This window comes from Culex quinquefasciatus, chromosome 1 (genome assembly GCF_015732765.1).
Source record: "Culex quinquefasciatus strain JHB chromosome 1, VPISU_Cqui_1.0_pri_paternal, whole genome shotgun sequence".
Classification (NCBI taxonomy): domain Eukaryota; kingdom Metazoa; phylum Arthropoda; class Insecta; order Diptera; family Culicidae; genus Culex; species Culex quinquefasciatus.
Genome location: NC_051861.1, coordinates 107,995,858 through 108,012,078, shown reverse-complemented (window position 1 = coordinate 108,012,078; position 16,221 = coordinate 107,995,858). Strand labels below are relative to the sequence as shown.

At 41.4% G+C, this 16,221-nt stretch overlaps 2 protein-coding genes across 3 annotated transcripts; both read right to left on the bottom strand.

Moving 5' to 3' along the window:
- Window positions 1-216: 216 nt before the first annotated feature.
- Window positions 217-16,221, bottom strand: LOC119771176 (zinc finger protein 62 homolog). Of its 2 annotated transcripts, XM_038266671.1 has the most exons (3): window positions 16,010-16,221; window positions 15,279-15,951; window positions 217-1,405 (listed from the first exon to the last, which is right to left on the bottom strand). In XM_038266671.1, exons 1-3 carry the CDS (start codon window positions 16,109-16,111, stop codon window positions 1,395-1,397), a joined length of 786 nt encoding a protein of 261 aa, XP_038122599.1. In that variant the 5' UTR covers window positions 16,112-16,221; the 3' UTR covers window positions 217-1,394. The 2 variants fall into 2 exon arrangements, with proteins under 2 accessions (XP_038122599.1, XP_038122598.1); XM_038266670.1 differs by lacking the exon at window positions 217-1,405 and having other exon boundaries at window positions 14,770-15,951.
- Window positions 7,548-9,752, bottom strand: LOC119771174 (zinc finger protein 624-like). The gene is made up of 2 exons (XM_038266668.1): window positions 8,790-9,752; window positions 7,548-8,731 (listed from the first exon to the last, which is right to left on the bottom strand). Exons 1-2 carry the CDS (start codon window positions 8,889-8,891, stop codon window positions 7,634-7,636), a joined length of 1,200 nt encoding a protein of 399 aa, XP_038122596.1. The 5' UTR covers window positions 8,892-9,752; the 3' UTR covers window positions 7,548-7,633.

Below are 16,221 nucleotides of genomic sequence, written 5' to 3'. Positions count from 1 at the left end.
AATCCCTTTGACCAGTTGTCGCACTTACATCAATTTTCAGGGAGTGACAAGATAGCACGACAAGATTGAAACTACTTTCATATGAAAAGAGGCAAATATGCACGGAGTTTTTTCGGATTTCGTTCAAAATCTCAGAATTGGGTACTAAAGCCCTATGTCAGTTTTTATGTATAACGGTAAAAAAACACGATTAAAAACCATTTCTAAATCACTTTTTTTCATTTTAATGCAATTTTTTTTTTTGACAAGACAACATTTTTTCGATGGATCAATTCTTCCCTTGTGGGCTCGATTCTTCCCTTGTGTAAATCATTGCTACAGATTTTTTAGTTGTGGCAATCCGTTTGTGGCGCTGCAGTCGCTTTGCCCTGACACATTGCCCGCTGTCAAAATATCGCTTTCCGCCTACTTTCATTTTGTTGGTTTTCAACGTTTGTAATCGTTTGTTCTGGTTCTGGTGTTTGAGGATCGTTTGCACTAGAAATCTGGTGAAGGAATCTGACGCGCCGGGGAGAACATTCAAGATTCAGGCCTTTGGTATGGCGACGAGGGTTCGCCGGAAGTGAACATCTCAGACTGCGGCCAGATTCCAATCACATGTGGATACTGCCGCAGGTCATTTTAAACGACAAAATCCGGTCGTGGCGCCATTTTTGAGCGGGCTCATGTTCGCGGAATAAACACAATCTCATAAACAAATTATAAAATTGTCCTATAACCGGGACCACGCTGGCCACACGACAACCGGTCGTCGTGCCGGAGATCACGATAAGTGACCATTCGAACGTGAACTCGGCTGACGGCGCCGATGACATCCAGACTTTACCGTGTCAAACCTAGAGATCCTTAATAGGGAGACTGGTCGAAGTGAATTTGATGTACCCAAACAGACACGAGTTTGACGTATCCAAACAAGCATTTGCCTTTACGCCCAGCAAAACTTATCAGTGTTGCCAAGCTCAAAACATACGTTGCCAGATCGATTTAGCCAGCTTAGACCAGTCTCCCTATTTAGGGTCTCTAGTCAAACCTTGCTGTTTTTCCTTCTTCGACAGTTCCGGATTGTTTCGTTTCTTGTTCCTGTGTGGGAGCGTACTGTGCTAGTTGATTATGTTCCCCTTCACAATGTTACGCTCGCATCCGCGAGCTGTCAAAGCAGCGAGCAGTGCCTGGCTCTTTCATCGGACAGCCGTCAAGGGGTCGAGTTGATCGTCGTGGCTGCGAGGACGTCGGCAAGAAAGCAGCGTCCCCACAAATGGCGAATCCTACCAGAAGAGGTATTTTTTTTTTCAATTCTCGCTTGGGTCCGGTGATTTTGGTGTAGCCCCAGCGCGGTGCATGACAGGTGAGTGAAAAAAGGAGAGTTGTGAGCAGATTTTCGGCTGTGCAGAGGATCAACCGATTGCTGCAAAAAAAAAAAAAAAAAAAAAAAAAAAAATGGGGAGGGGCTGTCGCGCGGAGAGTGCGGATTTTCGGCTGAAGTTTTGATTTGTTTTTAGCGTCATTTGCATGGATTGTTTTGCTGATTTGAAGTGGTTGAAGAATGGGAAAGAAACAAGGAAGCGGGAGACTGAAAAAAGCTGAACTGCGAGAAGGAGAAAGAAAATTTTATGTTGACATTTTTTGGAAGTAATGCCAGATTTTCCAATGTCTGTGCAATACTTGTTATTTTGTCTGCAGAACTAATTATGATTTCGAACTTTTGTGTTATTTGAAAAAAAAGTTTTGTTTACGCATGGTGTATCAGAAAATTTAAGAACAAGTTTTTACTTCTGCTTTGCTATTAAAGCTTTCGATTAATAAATACAGAAGATTAAAAGGTGGACTGTGTAAAAAGCGGTCGAACTTCTTTTTTTTAATTTCTTCTTCGGGGAAGAGGAGGAGATGGCTTGTGAATATCCACTGTAAAGGCTAGTATGCAGATCGGAAGGAAAGGGGTCAAGAAACAGCTTTACGAACAGCAGAACAAAGGAGAGGGTCCGATTTCTTGGGGCTTTTCTTCACCCTCTCTGACTTGCTTGCGCTGCCGCTGCTGCCCATTTGATTTTTTTCTTGACCGGTTCCTTCCGAAGTGCGTATACCGCTTAAGGCTTGTGAGCTCAGCGGAAGACATCAACGGCTTGTGATCTCTCACTGAAAGGCCCTTCTGGCTTGTGATCTCATTGAAAGGCCGCAACGACTGGCGAACACTCACTGAAAGGCCTGTCTGGCTTGTGAGCTCGCAGAAGACATCAACGGCTTGTGATCTCTCACTGAAAGGCCCTTCTGGCTTGTGATCTCACTGAAAGGCCGCAACGACTGGCGGAAACTCACTGAAAGGCCTGTCTGGCTTGTGAGCTCGCGGAAGACATCAACGGCTTGTGATCTCTCACTGAAAGGCCCTTCTGGCTTGTGATCTCACTGAAAGGCCGCAACGACTGGCGAACACTCACTGAAAGGCCTGTCTGGCTTGTGAGCTCGCAGAAGACATCAACGGCTTGTGATCTCTCACTGAAAGGCCCTTCTGGCTTGTGATCTCACTGAAAGGCCGCAACGACTGGCGGAAACTCACTGAAAGGCCTGTCTGGCTTGTGAGCTCGCGGAAGACATCAACGGCTTGTGATCTCTCACTGAAAGGCCCTTCTGGCTTGTGATCTCACTGAAAGGCCGCAACGACTGGCGAACACTCACTGAAAGGCCTGTCTGGCTTGTGAGCTCGCGGAAGACATCAACGGCTTGTGATCTCTCACTGAAAGGCCCTTCTGGCTTGTGATCTCACTGAAAGGCCGCAACGACTGGCGAACACTCACTGAAAGGCCTGTCTGGCTTGTGAGCTCGCAGAAGACATCAACGGCTTGTGATCTCTCACTGAAAGGCCCTTCTGGCTTGTGATCTCACTGAAAGGCCGCAACGACTGGTGGAAACTCACTGAAAGGCCTGTCTAGCTTGTGAGCTCGCGGAAGACATCAACGGCTTGTGATCTCTCACTGAAAGGCCCTTCTGGCTTGTGATCTCACTGAAAGGCCGCAACGACTGGCGAACACTCACTGAAAGGCCTGTCTGGCTTGTGAGCTCGCAGAAGACATCAACGGCTTGTGATCTCTCACTGAAAGGCCCTTCTGGCTTGTGATCTCACTGAAAGGGTGCAACGACTGACGGACACTCACTGAAAGGCCTGTCTGGCTTGTGAGCTCGCAGAAGACATCAACGGCTTGTGATCTCTCACTGAAAGGCCCTTCTGGCTTGTGATCTCACTGGAAGGCCGCAACGACTGGCGCACACTCACTGAAAGGCCCTTCTGGCTTGTGATCTCACTGAAAGGCCGCAACGACTGACGGACACTCACTGAAAGGCCTGTCTGGCTTGTGAGCTCGCGGAAGACATTAACGGCTTGTGATCTCTCACTGAAAGGCCCTTCTGGCTTGTGATCTCACTGAAAGGGTGCAACGACTGACGGACACTCACTGAAAGGCCTGTCTGGCTTGTGAGCTCGCAGAAGACATCAACGGCTTGTGATCTCTCACTGAAAGGCCCTTCTGGCTTGTGATCTCACTGAAAGGTGGCTTTTAATCGCCGTCTCGCGTTCTATCATTGCTGTTTTCAGAGAGATTGAATGACTCAGCGTTGAGAACGCATAGTCTGAAAAATGGGAGGAGTGATAAAAAAGAAGAAGAGATTTCACAAGCTACAGTGTCCAAATAATGTCGGTCGCTGTACAGAGATCATCAAATGATATCTACTGCTATCACTCATAGGGACGTGGCGTTACATCGTGCTGCCATCTGGTTTTTTTAAGTGCTGAGTCAACGTCTTAAAATAGACAGCGTCCTATCTCGCCCAGCAAAATTAAGTCGATAAAGTAGTCGGTTTCGATGAGAAAGAGTGGAAAACGTGGTCTAAAAATAGCGACGCCATCCCCCTATTGCAACACAGTTCAATACTGTTGGTTTTGCATTTTTTTAAGGAGAAGGGGGAAGATGTGTGGGAGCGTACTGTGCTAGTTGATTATGTTCCCCTTCACAATGTTACGCTCGCATCCGCGAGCTGTCAAAGCAGCGAGCAGTGCCTGGCTCTTTCATCGGACAGCCGTCAAGGGGTCGAGTTGATCGTCGTGGCTGCGAGGACGTCGGCAAGAAAGCAGCGTCCCCACAGTTCCGAATCTTTTATCCTCCAAGAAACGCTTGCCCATGCTCCCGATTTCCACCGGGTCTCCTCCTTCTTTTCGCTCACCTCTGTTGGTTTTGTTTATAAACACAACCAGCAAGAATTTGACAGCCTCAAGCGCGGCCTTGGTTGCTGTGTTTAAAAAAGCATAAGATTAGACTATTTTTTAAATATTGATAATTAAATGAAAAAAAAAACTTCCATGTGCTCGTAAATCGTGTTAATTAATAATTAAAATAGATTTACTATATCATAAAAACATAATCTTAACCTTTTTATTTTTTTTTTTGAAAAATTGAAATAAAATATTTTTTAAACATTTTTGGGTGATGCATTTTCAAGCACACGTTCTCAGAAAACCATCATGGCTGCTTTAGAGAGTGGCAATAGGCTAACAGATGGGGCTAGTAGATTAGCAGGATGCGGCAGCCATGTTTTTACACACGATTTTCAAATTATTTTGTTCTAGCCGCTACGTCTGTTGTCTGTGATGCAACGCAGTAGGCCGGGCCGCTTTAGTGAGTGTAATACATTTCGGGGGTTCTCGAAAGTACTGCAATCATTAATAATGACAAGAAGGAACTTGAGGCGTAATCTAACCATAAGTTCTTCCCGGATGCTTTCTTCGGACTGGCTGCGCTTGTGTTCGATTAGATTAGATTAGATTATTAGATTAGATTCAGTTATTTTATTTGAAAAGCGAACACATACAATTTGAAAAACAGTTATCTAATCTAATCTAATCGAACACAAGCGCAGCCAGTCCGAAGAAAGCATCCTGGAAGAACTTGCGGTTAGATTACGCCTCAAGTCCTTTCTTGTCTACACTGGTAAACAACATTACACTTTTTTCAGTTCACTTTTACACACTTGTATGGGATTTTTCAGTTCAAGTATGATTACACACTTTCGTGTAATCATACTTGAACTGAAAAATCCCATACAAGTGTGTAAAAGTGAACTGAACAGTGTGTAATGTTGATTATCAGTGTATATTAATAATTGCAGTACATCCGAGTAACCCCAAAAATGTACAGCAAAAATTAAAGCGGCCAGGCCTACTGCGTTGCATTAACCGCAAAGACAGATTCGGTGAACGGATCACATTTCACAGAATCAACAGGGGAGGAAGGATGCGTGGACATACCGTACCAAACGCTCCGAATCAGTTAGGTGTGGTGTGTAAGTGTAAATTGGCAAATAATTATATTTTAAGGAGGGAAGTGGAATTGGGCAATTGAAGTTGGGGAAAATGGGAATTGGGAAAAATGGGAATTGGGAAAAGGATAATGGGTAAGGGATAGAAGGGTTATTTAATATATAATATCATAATATAGGGGAATATAATAATTTAACAACTTATGATGGACAGCTCTCACCAAGAAACAGCAAATCTTTAACATAAAGCTCAAATCTTCAAAAGACGCCGCGAGGTGGTATCCCGATCGTCAGGTTACAGGTTCTTGTCAGGATCGTTTGACGTGAACACTTTCACTTTAGCACATACAATTTGAAAAACAGTTATTAAAATTAAACATCAATAAGCAATATTTGACTGATGATCTGCTTCGCCTGCGGCTGTCCTACTCATCGAAGCAAGCTAAGCGATCCGGTGCCCGCAGCCGCCGACCACCGGGTAGTATTTAGCTGCGCCTTGTTTAATTCCAATTCCAATTTTGGCCCTTTCGGCGCTTATTCCGCCAGCCTATCTAGACCTGCCCAAGTCGGATAGGGTTTATGCGGCCCGCGACTTAGGTTCATTTACTTTCAATTTCACCGACAAGTCAATTGCGTCTTGAAGACGGGGGGAATCCCCCTGTGTTCCATGTACCGAAAGTTATCACGCTTACCGCCATCGCGGTCTGTCAGGAAAGCACACTTTTTCTTACGCAAAAGTTGCTCTAACCGGATTCATTCCTTTTGCGACCGGTAGTCGGAAGTCCTGGGACACGATACACGACCGAAACCGATGCCGTAAGCGAACAATCGTACCATTATTCGAACGGGACCGAAAAGAAATTTGTATTTCAAAACAAACTTCATGGCCATAACCTTGGCTAAGCTGTCGGTCGTTCCGGTTCTCCGATTCTTCTGGGATGGCACAATCACACCCCATAAAACGAATGTGTGTGTTTGTTTAAATTCAAGAATCAAAACAAAAAAAAAAAAGAAACGTCAGAAAATCGACAGTGGAGCCAGTCCTTGACATTTTGATCTGTCATTTTTGAAAGTGAACCGGCCCTGCCGAGGGGTCATAAAAAGGTTGAGTCATGGTTCAGAGGTGACTGTTTAGTCTTTTATTAGTCTATGGTTCAACCGATTGAACCGGTTGATTTTTGTGCCAGACACCTGGCAGAACTTTCGCCCGATTTTCGCCAGATTCATCTGGCGTTACGCAAAACTTGGCTAGAATAAGTGTGCCAAGTGTGTCTGAACTGCACGACAAACATCCGCCTGCGCCAGACACTCAAATTTACCAGATTATTTTCCGTGTGGGCAGTCTAAGCTTGAACTCGAAACAAGAACGACGTGTTATTTAATATCCGAAAGAGTCTTACAACCACGTGTCTAGATTAAGGTCGTAGCACTATAAACTATTGTCTTCCATATGTTTATAGGACCTATTAAAAAAACTCTAGATATGAATATAAATACATGAATGATAAAAAGAAAGTAAAATTTTCGGACACTAACATTAGATGTTAGCGTTGACTATTGAAACAATACTTTATCAACCACCACGAGATGTAACAATGTAGAGCGATAGTTATTAGATCTTTTTAACATTCTTTCAATGTGTTGTTACTTAATAACTTTTCCTTCTTTTGTTAGTCAGTTGACTTTTGTGAATAAATTCTACCAATTTTTAGTAGGTATTCAAAGTAGGGCAAACCTTAAGAAAATAAAAAGCTTTTCAGAAATTCAATGTAAAATGTGTACTTTTTTGAGGTTTTCTCATCTTTAAAAATACGCGATCTTTCATCAAAGTAATGGGATTTTATATAAGAATTTTCCCTTCTCTTGTTAATTCGCAATTCGCAATTTTCAGTGTAAGAACGGGCCTTGACCGATCTTATGCACCAGGTTCCCGATGAACACGCACTGCCCTTACACCTACATCCACCCTTGCTCTGAGTCAGTACGAGCAGCACGCTAGAACACGCCGCAAATAGGAAGGTTAACAGCTTTTTGTCACCAACGACGCCCGTCATGTCAGTTTGTAGATGTTGGATTAGGTTACCGCCACAAGTGCCAAAAATCGGAAATATTGTCAGAATAAGGAAATTGGTCTGGTTTAATCTTTAGACGATGATTATGCGACCCGTACAAATCGTTCTGAGCATAGATTTTTTTTTAACAATATAAAAACAATGACAATGAGGGTATAACACTCATAAAACGTAGTTATTTAATAGTTTAAACTGCTTTTATTCATTCCAAATCAAGTGAAATTTTATTCAAAATCATAAAAAGCCATGACGCATTATAATCATTCAGGATCCCGCTGTACATACAGCGGACTCTTCTTATTCTTGTGGCATTGCTCGTGCGATTTCAGCTGGCAGTTGTAGAGGAAGCTTTTATCACACTTAGGAAAGGAGCATTTGTATGGCAGCGCGTCCTGAATCGCGTGTTTATTGTATTGATGCGCTCGGAGTCTTTCACGAGTCTCGAAGCTTTTGCCACAAAATTCACAACAGTATGCACGAATGGCGTGAAGTTTCTGGTGATATCTCAATACTTGTTGGTTTTTGTAGCGCATGTTACAGATGTTACACTCAAGGTAATCGTCTTTTGATACGTGTAATGCCTTTTTGTGGATGTTGAGTCGCGTTTTGTTGAAGAATCCGCTCGGGCATTGATCGCATTTAAAGTTGTGGTATTCCGGATGAACGGAATAATGGGCATACAAACTTGTTTGGCCGGAATAAGCTTTATCGCACAAGTCGCACTTGAATGGAAGATCCATTTCCCCTTGATTTCTCCTGCTGCAAGAATGCCCCGACAATTCCTCGGCCGTAGTAAATCTCTTGAGGCACAATGGACATAGAGCAATCTGCGTCGGGTCGATGATTTCTCCGTGAATGAACTTCAGGTGTTCGACCAAAGATTTCCACGATGTTAGCTGCTTTTTACAGTGCTTGCAGGTGTGAACAAAACTTTTTGGTGGGGCTTCTCCAATGCCGTGAACTTTAGCTTTGTGTTTCGCGAGATTAGCCTTATGATGGTACAATTTACCACACTGGTCGCAGCGGAGGTTTGGCGGCAACGAAGTCTTTGGTGGTAAACAAATTTTCGTAGGTGTTTCCGTACTTCCGTGTTCCTTGACCCGGTGCACGGCCAGATTGTATTGGAAGGCGAACGTTTTACCACAATGCTCGCATTCCTTCCTTGGGTACGGCATATTCCTAGGATGTCTCAGCCGTTTTTCCAACATTATTACGGGTTCCTTGGACACTGAAGATTCATTTGACACGGTGGCCTCTTGCGCTGGTTCAACGGCGGGAACATTCAGTTCGTACTCTTCCAACTCTATGATTTCTTGCTTAATATCTTCGTCTGCTAAAAGATCACCATTTATTAGCTCCTAAAAGATACGAATTTGAGTCATCAAGGTGTAACAACGATTGTTTACTCCATCTTACGGATTCTTCCTGTATGAATATCGTTTTGTAGATCACTGTACTCTCCTCCGGACCGATATTTCCCTCTTTCACTTCGGAATCATCTGTTTTCAGTTCTGCCATTTTTGGTAACTTAAAACGTTCTTCAAATAGTCAAAAATCATGAAATTAATATTTATTTTAAAGAAAAATGTAAATTCTTTTAAGTGTTATTTACGACGACGTTTGTTTTGACATTTAACGCGAGATGTAAACAATGCATACACGTTCATAGCAAATCCACTAGAAGTCATTGAATTATATCGCACGGAACTACCCAATTTAGGGTATGGCTAGTACTAAAGCAGTCGAGCACTATGCTGTCCGATTTTACGCAAGTTTTAAGAAAACATAGCAATTTTTTTAGATACAATAGAGGTTTCTACGTGCGCATGTATTGCGTGTACGTACACGAAAAAGATTGAGGTTAAATTTTGTCCGGCCAGCAAAATCAGATGGTGCGCTAGTGTGCGTACGGGAAACGTCATAAAGCTCTATAAAACGGTTTGGCGATTGACGCCAAAGCAGACGATTTGGGCGATGCCTCGTCGTCGCTTGCTGCCGAATTTTCACAAACTCAGCTCCGATTCTTGGTCGAATGGTCGCCACCACAGTTGAAGCATTTTGCTTTAGATGTTTTCGTTGATTGTGTTGGAAGATTGAGTTTTGTGCTCACCCTCGCAGGTTGCACAACGACTCTTCATGAAACGGTTTTTTCCACCATGCCCAAACTGCAAGCAGTTCGAACATTGCGTCACGTCACGGTGCATTAGACGATAACGATCCTACCGATGAAGACCGCATCTTTTTCTTGCCTGACACGTCACGTCTGACTCCTTGCTCTGCCAAAGACTTCTTTAAAAACACAATATCAAGAAAAAAAATGTACACTCAACCCCCGGTGGTTGGTCACTTTTTCGTTTGACACTTTTTTAGTTTGTACCCCGTTGGTTGGTCAAAGTCAAACTAAAAAGTGACGAACTGTCACTTTTTACACGGCGCTCACGCACACTATCAAAACAAACGTTTGGTAGTGTGTGTGAACTCCGTGTAAAAAGGGTGTCAAACTAAAAAGTGACCCCGTTCGTTTGACAACAATTGGTGTCAAACCATCGGGGTTTGAGTGTACCGCAAAAATCGAAAAATGCTAAATAAAATCAAAAATTTGCAATTCGCAATTTTCAGTGTAAGAACGGGCCTTGACCGATCTTATGCACTAGGTTCCCGACGAACACGCACTGCCCTTACACCTACATCTCACCCTTGCTCTGAGTCAGTACGAGCAACACGCTAGAACACGCTTTGAGTGTTCGTGCCAGGCATGCACACCTACTTTTCCGGTTACGCCGGGGGTGGTACATTGCGTAGGGTTTGATGTAAGTATAAGCGTATGGCCATTTAAAATGTGTCTATCAACTTTCATTAAAGCAGAAACTGTTATATTTTTAGTTTAAATTCAAAAACTAATTGTTATTTACTGTGTATTGTTTTCTCCTGAAATCTTCCCTATTGTTGAGTTGTGTTTATCTGTTGCTATTTCTTTTATCGCGGTGTTTTGTTACAATATTTAAGTCCTAAGCATTTTAGAAAAGTTTTTCAAAAGTACAATACTGCCCATGATCGCAAAAATGTCCCATATGCATTTTCATCACTTTTGAGTTATTGTTGCAGTTTGGTTCAAAATCGTGTGCTCTTTCTAAAGAGCCTATAACATCCAGTACTTTGTTCAAGAAATCGGGAGGAAATCCAGTTATTTCGTGTAAACTTAACACGTAGCCTTATGTGTGGGACAAACTTCAAATGCGTTTTTCTCAGTTTGCTGTTTTTGCATATGGGACATTTATGCGAACATGGGCAGAATAGTAATAGTAATTTGTGTTAACACAAATATTGTAAAAAATCAATAGTAGAAGAAAGATAGTAATTGATGAAGTAGAAATTAACAATAGTTAATAAATATAGAGGTAACAAACAAGCTTAGATTGTATTGAGGGCAATTTATAGGGAAGATGAGAAATTATTCAAAGAGATAAATAAAGAAAAGGCACATGATAAACAAAATTGACATCGCTGTTAAGGGAAAGCAGACAGTTTGTTACAGCAGCATCAATTGGTAAAATAGAGTGGAAAAGCGTTGAGAAATAAGAGAATCAAATAAGTAAAATCGAAATCAAATGGAGGATAGTAAACAGAAGCCGTTTTAGAAAATCAGTGAAACAAAATAAACAGAAGATAGGTGGTAGCTGATAATGAAGAGAAGAGAAACCCCGTTGTGCGATGTTTCAGGTACATTCACAGCAGTTGACTCAACATACTGCGAATCAAAACAATACCGTCTACAATCACAAATTACTTTCCTTTCCCACATTGTCGCGCCCCTTTCTTCTAGCCGTCTCTACTCTGACCCTCGCTGGTCAAAGGTTCACGAGTCGTTTCCACAGGCCACCAGCTAGGTTACACCTTGTCATCATGATGACTAAACCAAGCCAACGTGGAGGTAAGAAAATAGGACACTTGCAAGGAACCAGAGCCATGCTGTTTTGTCCAAACAGCACTACGGATGTAGTTGGGCTCCTTTCGGGATGTTCCTCGCCTAGGTGTGTCAACCGACGAGTATCATCAGTATCATGCACCTTTGGCCTGCATTAAAAAAAAAAAAAAGAAAAAAAATAAGAGGTTAATAATTTAAGAGTTTAACATTTGAATAATTTACATAATCAATGGTTTAAAAAATCAATAATTTAAAAAAAATTGGAATTTAAGAGTTTAATAATTTAAAAATTCAATAATTTGAGAATTCAGGAATTAAAGAATTTAATTAAGAATTGAAGAGTTCAAGCAAGAATTGAAGAGTTTGCAGCATTTGAGAATGTATAAAAAATATAATTTTTCAATTTTGTCTCTTTAAATTTTTAAATTCTTAAATAAAAATTAGAATATTTTTTTTTATTTTTGAATTCCTTTTTTTTGTTTTGTAGTTTAAATTTTTAAAATCATAAATTCAGGAAATTTCTTATATTTGAATTTTTGAATATTAAAATACTTGAATTTTTAAATTTTCATATAAAAAGAACTATAAAAACAGAAATGTTTTGAATTTAAGAATTTCTGAAACTTCGAATTTTGTAGCTTTATTTTTTGACTATTTTGATCTTTTATTTTTTTTTAATACTGGAAAAAAAATCTTTCTACGGGGTAGATTTTAACTAAAATTCGAAGAACGAAGAACCAGCATCATTTACGTCGAATCAAGCTCATATTTGTGATTTGAGCACAGTACGGCCACCGAAACAAGCCCCAATAATCATTTTTGTTACATCCTAATGTATAACTTCGAGAAATGTTTGACATATGATTCACAGGATTAAAATTTGAATGGATCCTTTATAAAATAAACACTACATAAGGTTAAAAAGAACATTACTAAAAACTCAAAAGATATTAAAAATACGCAAAGCCAGTAAGGCCGTTGCAAATATTTTTCAAAGTTTTTTGTCTCTTTGTTGCGTTGGGTTCGTAAAAGTCCAAGGAAGGTTCTTACGCCAACAAGTGACAACTTTGGCCACCCTGGAACCGATTCCGGAAAATCTGCAGATTGTATGGGAAAAGCTGCGTAAATTCAAATTTTGATCACAGGTTTGCTGAATAAGCAAACAAGCAAGAAACGTCAGAAAACCAAAAACAGAGCAGGACGAAGTTTGCCGGGAAAAGCTTGTACACTCAAACCCCGATGGTTTGACACCAACTGCTGTCAAACGAACGGGTTCACTTTTTAGTTTGACACCCCTTTTACACGGAGTTCACACACACTACCAAACGTTTGTTTTGATAGTGTGCGTGAGCGCCGTGTAAAAAGTGACAGTTCGTCACTTTTTAGTTTGACTTTGACCAACCAACTGGGTACAAACTAAAAAAGTGTCAAACGAAAAAGTGACCAACCAGCGGGGGTTGAGTGTAGTACATATTTTATTTATTTATTTTATTAAATAAACAAAAAAGTTGGTTCATCCACCGACATATTTTTTTATCAATCAAAACAAGATGGAACAAACTTGGCTTACACACTGATCGAGTAATAGTAAATTAAGCTTGACAGAAAAAGGCAGAGAGAAAAAGTGCGGCGAGAGTGGACATCACTCGATTCGGTTTAGTCACAGGTATGAATCTTCAAGCAATTTCAATATGGCGACTTGTATCAGAAGAAAGTGAAGCATTTTCGCTATAGCGCTATCGAGAAATTAAAAGTGAGAGTGTGTGCGTGCAACATGGAGTTAAACTTTTCGAAGTGCCATGGAAAGCTTCACAGCAACTGCACAGAAAGTTTAACTCCATGTTGCACACACTCTCATTTTTAATTTCTCGATAGCTATAGTTCTCACTGTTCTGAGTGCACGTCCGCAAACATAGACCACACACATACTAACACAAAGCGCCACCAAGAGACAAAAGGTGATTACGAATATTTTTGACACTTTCGTTAAAAATATGCGGTTTTGCAAAAACAAATAACAAAACCAACTTTTAAGTGTAGTTCGACTGTCAAACTTGTAATTCGTTGCTGATCTGTTCGAAAATTTGTTAAAAATAATAAGTTTTTTTTGCAGCACCCATTTTGGACGGACATTTCTGTTGTCACCTTCTGGTTCCTTGGATTGGCCATGGATAATTTCACAGTGTAATAAACAGGGCAGCTACCACCACGTGGCGCCACTGTTCCGAATGAGAAAATGATACAGATTTTTCAGACGAGTTTCAATCCCGTGGTTTAGTGCTATAGCGACAATATATATGTCGTCGCGGCACTAAACCGAATTGAGCAGGTTTAACTCTCGCGACGATTTTCTGTCGTGAAATATCTGTCAAGCATGTTTAGGTGATTTTGAATCAGTGTGTTTGCTTTTTTTGTTTTGACGGCTTCGGATGTTGAGAAAAACGCGGCTGATTTTTTTCTGATTTGCAGAGGAAATGGAACGCTTTAGATTAAATTATTGTTTAAAATCTTGGTTTTTAGTTCTGGTACCACTAGAACTGTTTCAATTGAGGTAATCTTTGAAGGTCAGTCGGTTTTCAGCTTCAGAAAAAGACGCAGAATGGAAAAAGTCTTGGTTAAGTTGCTGATTGCGGATGGATTCCGTCTGAATAAAACAAAAACGAGTGGCCATAATTGTCGAGGGCCTCAATCCGGTCCGTTCGGGACCATCGGGAAACTTTTGCTGATGCGGGTTGTTGCGGGAGCCGATTGAGTAAGCTCTAGAATCAAAATGGGAAGACCTAGCCACCAATTTGAAAATCAAAAGCGCCGTAATTGTCCTCTCCAAGTTAGATATCATAAAATGGTCCATCTGGTTGATCGAATCCACGCTCACAGAACGCTTTCCAGTAGATCTTCGTGATCGATTCGGTGCTCCGTGTAAGTCGCGGCGCGAGTCTTTTCGCAGCTCAACTGGCGACATTTCAGTTTGGTGCCGCGGCGAAATTTTGTTTTGGTTTTGCGTGTGACATTTGAGATACACTCAGAAAAGATCAACAGAAAATTGCTTCGCGAGATGAAAAGCACTCGCGCTGGGTTGATTTGATTTGGGTTGCTTAAAATCAATGTTATCAATTAAATTTTGCATTTATTTTGATTTCATAACATTATAGACCATTCAAAGAAATTTCCACCAAGAAAAAATCAAATTGATGGCAAACTGAGGGCGTGAAGACAAAAAGACTGCCGCTCTGGCATTTTGTGAGAATGGCTCTTCGCTGAGCATGGTAGTGTGTGAGTGTCGTCGAGCGACGCAGTAGGCAAATATTTTCACGATGTATTTGTTCGCTGAGTGAACAGTTCGGGCCACTCGTTAGCTGCTTGCGAGACTCATTCGCTCATGAATGCTAGCGGGTTGGAATATGCGACGAATGGATAGGCGATGAGTGAGTGGTTTCTGTTCATTGAACCGAAAATCAGGACCCTTGCTTATAAATCGCAGTTATTTAATAATTTATTTATTCCAAATCAAGTGAAATTTTATTCAAAATCATAAAAAGCCATGACGCATTATAGTCATTCAGGATCCCGCTGTGCGTACAACGGACTCTTCTTATTCATGTGGCATTGCTCGTGCGATTTCAGCTGGCTGTTGTAGAGGAAGCTTTTATCACACTGAGGAAAGGAGCATTTGTATGGCAGCGCGTCCTGAATCGCGTGTTTATTGTATTGATGCGCTCCGAGTCTTTCACGAGTCTCGTAGCTTTTCCCACAAAATTCACAACAGTATGCACGAATGGCGTGAAGTTTCTGGTGTCGTCTCAAGACACGTTGGCTTTTGTAGCGCACGTTACAGATGTTACACTCAAGGTAATCGTCTTTTGATACGTGTAATGCCTTTTTGTGAATGGTAAGTCGCACTTTGTTGAAGAATCCGCTCGGGCATTGATCGCATTTAAAGTTGTGGTATTCCGGATGAACGGAATAATGGGCATACAAACCTGTTTGGCCGGAATAAGCTTTACCGCACAAGTCGCACTTGAAAGGAAGATCCATTTCCCCTTGATTTCTCCTGCTGCAGGAATGCCCCGACAATTCCTCGGCCGTAGTAAATCTCTTGAGGCACAATGGACATAGAGCAATCTGCGTCGGGTCGATGATTTCTCCGTGAATGAACTTCAGGTGTTCGACCAAAGATTTCCACGATGTTACCTGCTTTTTACAGTGCTTGCAGGTGTGAACAGAGCTTTTTGGTGGGGCTTCTCCAATGCCGTGAACTTTAGCCTTGTGAGTCGCGAGATTAGCCTTATGACGGTACAATTTACCACACTGGTCGCAGCGGAGGTTTGGCGGCAACGATGTCTTGGGTGGTAAACAAATTTTCGTAGGCGTTTCCGTACTTCCGTGTTCCTTGACCCGGTGCACGGCTAGATTGTATTGGAAGGCGAACGTTTTGCCACAATGCTCGCATTCCTTCCTTGGGTACGGCATATTCCTAGGATGTCTCAGCCGTTTTTCCAACATTATTACGGGTTCCTTGGACACTGAAGATTCATTTGACACGGTGGCCTCTTGCGCTGGTTCAACGGCGGGAACATTCAGTTCGTACTCTCCCAACTCTATGATTTCTTGCTTAATATCTTCGTCTGCTAAAAGATCACCATTTATTGGCTCCTAAAAGAAACGAATTTGAGTCATCAAGGTGTAACAACGATTGTTTACTCCATCTTACGGATTCTTCCGTTATGAATATCGTTTTGTAGATTTCTGTATTCTCCTCCGGACCGATATTTTCCACTTTCACTACAGAATTATCTGATTTCAGTTCTGTCATTTTTGGCAACTTAAAAGCTTGTTCGTCATAAAGTAATATTTATTTTAAAGAAAAATGTGACTTCTTTTAAGTTTTATTTACGACGACGCTTTTTTTGTTTTGAAATTTTA

What these genes read in the sequence shown, in the direction of transcription:
- LOC119771174 (XM_038266668.1), bottom strand. Translation starts at nt 8,891, where the DNA reads ATGGCAGAACTGAAAACAGATGATTCCGAAGTGAAAGAGGGAAATATC. An exon ending in TATTCATACAGGAAGAATCC is followed by an intron (nt 8,732 to 8,789) that starts GTAAGATGGAGT and finishes CGTATCTTTTAG; the next exon opens with GAGCTAATAAATGGTGATCT.
- LOC119771176 (XM_038266670.1), bottom strand. Translation starts at nt 16,111, where the DNA reads ATGACAGAACTGAAATCAGATAATTCTGTAGTGAAAGTGGAAAATATC. An exon ending in TATTCATAACGGAAGAATCC is followed by an intron (nt 15,952 to 16,009) that starts GTAAGATGGAGT and finishes CGTTTCTTTTAG; the next exon opens with GAGCCAATAAATGGTGATCT.